At 58.2% G+C, this 6,715-nt stretch overlaps 1 protein-coding gene across 3 annotated transcripts; it reads right to left on the bottom strand.

The window, feature by feature from the left end:
* Nucleotides 1-65: 65 nt before the first annotated feature.
* RHOC (ras homolog family member C) lies at nucleotides 66-6,713 on the bottom strand. 3 transcript variants are annotated; one of them, XM_082460445.1, is made up of 5 exons: nucleotides 6,636-6,713; nucleotides 2,663-2,826; nucleotides 2,002-2,122; nucleotides 1,540-1,670; nucleotides 66-676 (listed from the first exon to the last, which is right to left on the bottom strand). In XM_082460445.1, exons 2-5 carry the CDS (start codon nucleotides 2,816-2,818, stop codon nucleotides 503-505), a joined length of 582 nt encoding a protein of 193 aa, XP_082316571.1. In that variant the 5' UTR covers nucleotides 2,819-2,826; nucleotides 6,636-6,713; the 3' UTR covers nucleotides 66-502. The 3 variants fall into 3 exon arrangements, with proteins under 3 accessions (XP_082316571.1, XP_082316572.1, XP_082316570.1); XM_082460446.1 differs by lacking the exon at nucleotides 6,636-6,713 and adding an exon at nucleotides 6,351-6,575; XM_082460444.1 differs by lacking the exon at nucleotides 6,636-6,713 and adding an exon at nucleotides 5,781-6,196.
* Nucleotides 6,714-6,715: the final 2 nt, after the last annotated feature.

The following is a 6,715-nucleotide window of genomic DNA, read 5'->3' as shown; positions in this document are numbered from 1 at the left end:
AGCACCCTGGAGAGATGGGACTCCAGGCTCACAGGGACCAGGAGAGAAAGGAAGCCACACACATGTTGGAGCCTGTGGCCTTTATTCATGCCCCACACCAAGTACAGCCAGATGCAAGGCCCCTGCCCAAAGCAGAAACACCAGGGGCCCGGGACTCTGGGTTACACCCTCCAAGTTCCCTACCCCAGATACTCTCCTGTGAGCCAGAAGTGTATAAAGTGCTGGTGTGATGATCCTCTGGGGAAGACCAAAGGGGTCAAGAGCCCCACCCCTGGACCAAGGCAACAGGAGGAGGGACTGTGCTCTGGTTCCCAGAGTGCTGAGACGGGGCCTACGGCCACCACCATCAGGGCTGGGGAAGCGCGATGCAGTCCTGGGCAGGAGGGAATTGGGAAAGGGAGCCTTCAGCAGGGATCCCTAATAGGGTGGGGCTGCTGGGGGCAGGGGGAGTTTCTGCACCCCTGTGAAGGGAGGTGGGGGAGGAGGGGAGGCCTTGGGGGTCTCAGAGAATGGGGCAGCCCCTCCGGCGCTTATTCTTGCGGACCTGGAGGCCAGCCCGAGTGGCCATCTCAAACACCTCCCGCACCCCCTCCTTGGTCTTGGCTGAGCACTCAAGGTAGCCAAAGGCACTGATCCGGTTTGCCATGTCCCGGCCTTCCTCAGATCGAACAGGCTCCTGGGAAGGTAGAAGGAGAGTGGTCAAAGGAAGCTGCTGGTTAGGTGCACCTCACCCATATTTGTAACGAGAACAAATATCTCCTCCAGCCCTGACCCCACAAAGCATCCAAGCCCCGGCCACCGTGGATAGCTTCTGGGCTAGAGACCCAAGACTCAAATTTACCTTCAAAATTCTCTCCATCAGCCCTATACCCCACCGTACACTCTTCTCTTGCCTGAGTGAGGATCTACCATCCTCTGTTCTCACTTTCTTCCAATCCATCCTCTATGGCTGCCAGAATCATTTTTCTAACATGCTGACTCTGACCATATCTGTCCCCAGTTTAAAACTTTGCCATAATTATCCTCAAAGAATAGTCTAGATTCCTTATCCTGGCAGCTCTCCCTAATCAACTCATCCTCTGGCTAGAAAGCCACTTACCAGGTCCCCAAATAAGCCAGCTCCCTCACTCTGGGCCTTTTCCCAGCCACTCAGAATACCCTCCGTTCCACATCCACAGCAGCCCACACACCTCCCCAGGTATACTCTGATGGCTCCACCTGCATACCTCAAGCAAAACATCTACTGTAAGAAGCCGGTTCCCTGAGGGCAAGGATTTTCTTATTCATCTTAATAGCCCCAATGCCAAACCGTGGACAATAGACAAATTAAAATGCCAAGTGACCTTGGACAAGTCACCGTGCTCTGACAGTTTCATCAAATATTGGGTCAGACCCTAAGGGCCCCCAGGGGGTAGGAGGTGGACGCTACTGTCACTTCTAACACGGGGAGTCAGTAGGAGGGAGGCTCCTTCACCAGCCTGCAAGCCCTCAGAGGGCACCTGCCTCCCCAAGGCCTCCCAGCCCGGAGGCTGCACCCACCTGCTTCATCTTGGCCAGCTCTCTCCGGGTATGTTCGTCTTGCCTCAGGTCCTTCTTATTCCCCACTAGGATGATGGGCACATTGGGGCAGAAGTGCTTCACCTCCGGGGTCCACTTCTCAGGAATGTTTTCTGCACAGACATGTCCCAACAGGTGCTGGTGCCTCCACTTAGGCTAGAAGGCTTCCCCTGGGTCCCCTTGTCTCCCCAGGGCAGTCTTAGAGGCTATTCAGCATGATAGTCCCTTCACAGGTCAACCCACCGCCCCCCCACTACCCCGCTCACAGTACACACCCTCCCCTGAGCCCTCCGAGGGCCAGTCACCACAGGGAAGGAGGCTAACGGGGCTCCCCGGCACCCTCCCACACAGCTTCTGAAGATGGTTGAAAGGAGCCAAGGCAAGAGCTCCCTCTGGTTGGTTGATTCCAAGGGATTCTCAACCCCCTCCCTCCAACCCCCTCACCCAGGCTGTCGGGGCTGTCGATGGAGAAGCACATGAGGATGACGTCAGTGTCCGGGTAGGAGAGAGGCCGCAGGCGATCATAGTCTTCCTGCCCTGCTGTGTCCCACAGAGCCAGCTCCACCTGACACACAGGGCCAGTGCTTAGCTAGCCTGAGGGCCCCAGTTACACACCCCACACCCTGCCACCCAGAGGTCCTCTCTGAAATCCTGGTCCCTTAGGTTCACTGAACATCTATTTATTGAGCACCTACTATGTGCCAGGGATACTGCTAATCATTGTCACACAACATAAACTAAGGTGAGTTTCTTAAATTCTGAGACAACAGCGTTTGATCTTTGTGCAGTTTGAGCTGCCATTGGGAGCGCCACTATTTTATTTAATACTCATAAAAACCCTTCGAAGGAGGCCTTACCATTATTTCCATTTCACAGCTTGGGGAGCTTAAGCCCAGAGGCAAAGGGACTGGGCCCAGATTACAGAGCCAGCGTGTAAAAAACCAGGAGGTTATCCAGATTTCCTAAGACTGCAGTTTCACTTCCTAACTTCCACTGGTTCCAGCAGGGAGAGTGAAGCAAGGACATGGGTGGATGGTGAGCACGGACATCCCAGGTCCATAAGTGATGGGGGCAGGCGTGGTTCCAAGGGGCTCTTCGCCTTTACCTGCTTGCCGTCCACCTCTATGTCTGCGATGTAGTTCTCAAAGACAGTAGGGACATAGACTTCTGGGAATTGATCCTTGCTGAAGACGATGAGGAGGCAGGTCTTCCCACAGGCCCCATCTCCCACGATCACCAGCTTCTTTCGAATGGCAGCCATGGCTGGGGCTGGTAGGGAAGAGGCAGTGGGGATGTTGGGAAAAGCCAGTAAGTCCACAAACACTTCTCTGGGGCCCCCAAGACCTCCCTGGAAACCGAGGCATCCAGTGAAGGGAGAAGAGGGAGGGAAAGGGGCTTGCTCAGGCAAGTTCTTGCCAAGAACCAACTGTTCGGGCAACTGAGTTTGAAATTCCTAATCTCAAGGTCAGGGACAGGTCTCCCCCATGGGTTAGAATACAGAAGTGGGAGGTGGAAGAACCACCCACTTGGGAGACAGAAAGCATGAGTTCTAATCTAATCCACTCACCAACTGTGGGCCCCTGGACACCCAGGGGGGTGCTCCGGGACCAGTGACGTGTCCAGAAGAGCAAGCTTTTATCTATTCTACATATCAGGGTTTCAAGTCAGATGTATCTGTTACCAGGATTTCGATACTTCTTAAAGTTTAATAATTGTGAAGGTCCAATCTGGAACACATTGTCCCTCAGTCAGAACAAGTCATGCCTGCCCAGCGAAAAACGAAGAGTCCCTACCCATAAGGGTGGGTAAGGGAAAGAATATTTATCACACCCCTAGGTGCCAGGCACTATGGTGGGCATTTGGACAAAAATCACCTCCCTCAGTCCCCAGAAGCCTGGAAGGTCGGTAGTGAGCTCCCCATTTTGACAAACTAGGAAAGTGAGATTCATTGAGGTTAAGACACGAATTCAGAGTTGTGGCAGGGATGGCACTCAAAGCAGGGCTGTGTGACTCTAGAGTCTATTGCTTTTCTGCATATCACCCCAGAGGTGGGAAGGAGAGCAGAGGGAGGGAAACCCAGACAGAGGGCAGCGGCAGCAGCCAGCAGGCTTCCCTGGCCCACCCTGGCCCGGTCCCCAGAGCCCCGAGTCACACAAAGGAGGCTCAGTCCAGGCAGTGCCCACAGCCCACACTCGGGCAGCCTGCCTTCCTCCCCCTGCTTCCTCCTGGGCCTGGCAGCTACACTGGGTCACTCAGCCCCAGGCAGGGGACAATGACCACACTGTAGGGAGCCACACATCCACCACAGCAGAGCGACTGAGAATAATCCACCAGGGAATCACCTCCACCCACTCCCTGGAACAGCCCCTTCCTCCACTCTGTCCAGCTCACCCTGAGGCCCTGCCCACCCCTCCCTGTGACTCAGGGCAAGGAGTCAGCTTCCCAGGGTTTCCATGTGTCCCCTGCCCCCAACACACACCAAAGAGCATCTGCACAGTGCATCACACCTTCCCAGCTTCCCTGCGCCTAAGCTGAGCCTCACTTCCTCCTTCCCTGGGGAGAGGAGCTGACCTCCAGCCGGCTGGAGTTCCCAGGCCTACAGCCCAGGAGGAAGAGAGGGCGGGCTCTGGGCCTGAGATGAAGTCGAGGCTGTTGGGAGAAGCGGGGGCTGGAGCCGGTGCTGGGAGGAGCCCCAAAAAAAGAGACAAATGAGGGCCAGTCCCAGCACCAACCACACAGGGAGTAGTTAAAAAAGAAGGGGATGGTAACCTGATCTCTGCCCCAAACCTGGCTTTTTCTCAGTCCCACATCCTGTCAAACTAGGCTGAACTCCTTTACTCCCCACACACCACCACCACCTCACAGCCCTGCCTTGGTCTGCCTTTTAGGGAGCGAATACTCCAGCCCAAGGCAAGCTCTCTTCAGCAGTGGGATTCCGGGTGGCCTCCCTCCCCTCCACACACACACGCACAACAGTGGGATGGGGGCAAGTGGATATGAATCAGAGGGAATTTATAGGAGTTGAGGGCACGGCCACACTCTCCCCATCACAACAGGGGCTCTCTCTGATACCCCAAAAACAGGCAAGAAGGCATTCACCCTGCCAGCAGATCCCCTCCAAAAACGGAAACCACCCTTCAGAAAAGGGGGTCTCAGGCTTCCCTGGTGGCGCAGTGCTTAAGAATCTGCCTGCCAATGCAGGAGACGGGTTCGAGCCGTGGTCCGGGAAGATCCCACATGCCATGGAGCAACTAAGCCCATGCACCACAACAACTGAGCCTGCGCTCTAGAGCCCACGAGCCACAACTACTGAGTCCCTGTGCCACAACTACTGAAGCCCGTGCGCCCTAGAGCCCGTGCTCTGCAACAGGAGAAGCCACTGCAATGAGAAGCCTGCGCACCGCAATGAAGAGTAGGCCCCGCTCACCGCAACTAGAGAAAGCCCCCGCGCAGCAACGAAGACCCAACGTGGCCAAAAATAAATAAAATACATTAATTAAAAAAAAAAGGGGTCCCCTGGAAATTCCACCCAGGTGACCAGCTCCCTGACCTACTCCCACAGGTTCCATTGGTCCAACTGTGGGAAGACAGGCTGGGGTAGCCTCAACCTGGGATGGGCAGTGTTGATGGAGGGATGGAGAGCATTCACCACTGGGGTGAATACCAAATGCTTAGGCATGAGTATGCCGCTGCCCTTCCCCACCCCAGGCAAGGCAGTTTAGGTGGCACCAGACGGTGGTGGGCAGAGGCCAGAACTCCAGGGCAAGGGCATGCATTAAATGACCTAGAGCCCCAGAGGTCAGTTAGAAGACGTTCCCTTCAGGCTCAGAAGAGTAGCTGGCCCAGGCCAGGCCAGGCCACCAGGCCCAACGCCAAGATGGCAAGAACAACAGCTCCCTGTGAGAGGCAGCCCCTGAGGAACTGCCCCACTGACCCTAAGAGGGGCAACCAAACCCCACACGGGGCCTGGAATGACCCTGGAACTTCTGGGATCTTCCCTGTAATAAAACAGCTGCCGTCTCCTCAATCATTCTCTAGATTTCCGGATGAACCAGGTTCTGCTGTACCCTGCCCACCACCCCTGAGGTCTAGGGAAGAAATCAGATACCTCCTCCTCAACTTGAAAACCACACACACACACACACACACACACACACACACACACACACACACGCACGCACGCACGCACGCACACGGGTTGGATCCTTCCCAATCTCCCGTACCTCCACTCCAGGCCGGCTCCAGAAACCATCTAGGGCGACGTCCAGAACCCCGGGGCAGTGGCAGCCACCGCGGTCACACCCCGCCCCTATTCCCGCCACTCCACCGGCCCGGCGGGGGGGATTCCCACCTCAACCCGGACTCGGGCCCCGACCCACACCCAAGCCCAGGTCCACAGAGGGCCGCCAGGCCTGGGAGCTAGAGCGTCTGCGCTGGGGCTCCCTCGCCAAGACCCAAGTTGCCGTCTCTCCCGTCGCCCGGCCGGGCAGGTTCCGGGAAGCCGGGAGGAGAAGGGAACTGACTCCGACTCGGACACCAAGAGGCGAGAGGCCCTGCGGGGCAATTCCCGGGGCCCCTCACTGCAGCCCAGGAGGGCAGGGAGGGGCCGAGCCGGCCCGACCCCCGCACCGCCCAGACGCCGCGTACGAGGGAGGGCAGGCGGCCCGCGCTCGGACCAAAGCCCCTCCCCGGCCGGCGCCCCGAGCTCCTGCCAGGCGGAGAAGGGGGGAAGTGCTCTCCTGGGGATGAGTTCCCAGGACGACCCCGCCGCCCAGAGCCCCAACCCGGGATACCTTCCGCTCCGCCGCTTCCAGCTGCGCGGCCGGTGCCGGAGGCAGAGACTGACCCGAGGGGCACCGCCCCGCCCTCCTCCAGCGCCGCGGCAGGGAGGGGCGACTCGCGGGGAGGGGCGGGCCGGGCGGCCCTTGGCTCCGCCCGCCCACGGCCCCCGCTCACGGCCCCAGAGGGTCGCCCAACGAGAGCCCCCGGCGTCTGGGGGAGATGCCGGGACTGTGGAGGAGTGGGCAGCGGGGCGAGGCGCGGCGAACGGGACCCCTGAGGACTCTGCCTCTGCCCACCTTCCAGCTCCTAGTGGCGGACCGGCGTCGGGAAAGTTGAGAGGCGCCCGGGGTGGGGTCAGGAAAGGGCCGCTGCTGCC

Source organism: Balaenoptera physalus, assembly GCF_965194825.1.
Source record: "Balaenoptera physalus genome assembly, chromosome: 1".
NCBI lineage: Eukaryota > Metazoa > Chordata > Mammalia > Artiodactyla > Balaenopteridae > Balaenoptera > Balaenoptera physalus.
This window is presented reverse-complemented; position numbering and strand designations above follow the sequence as displayed.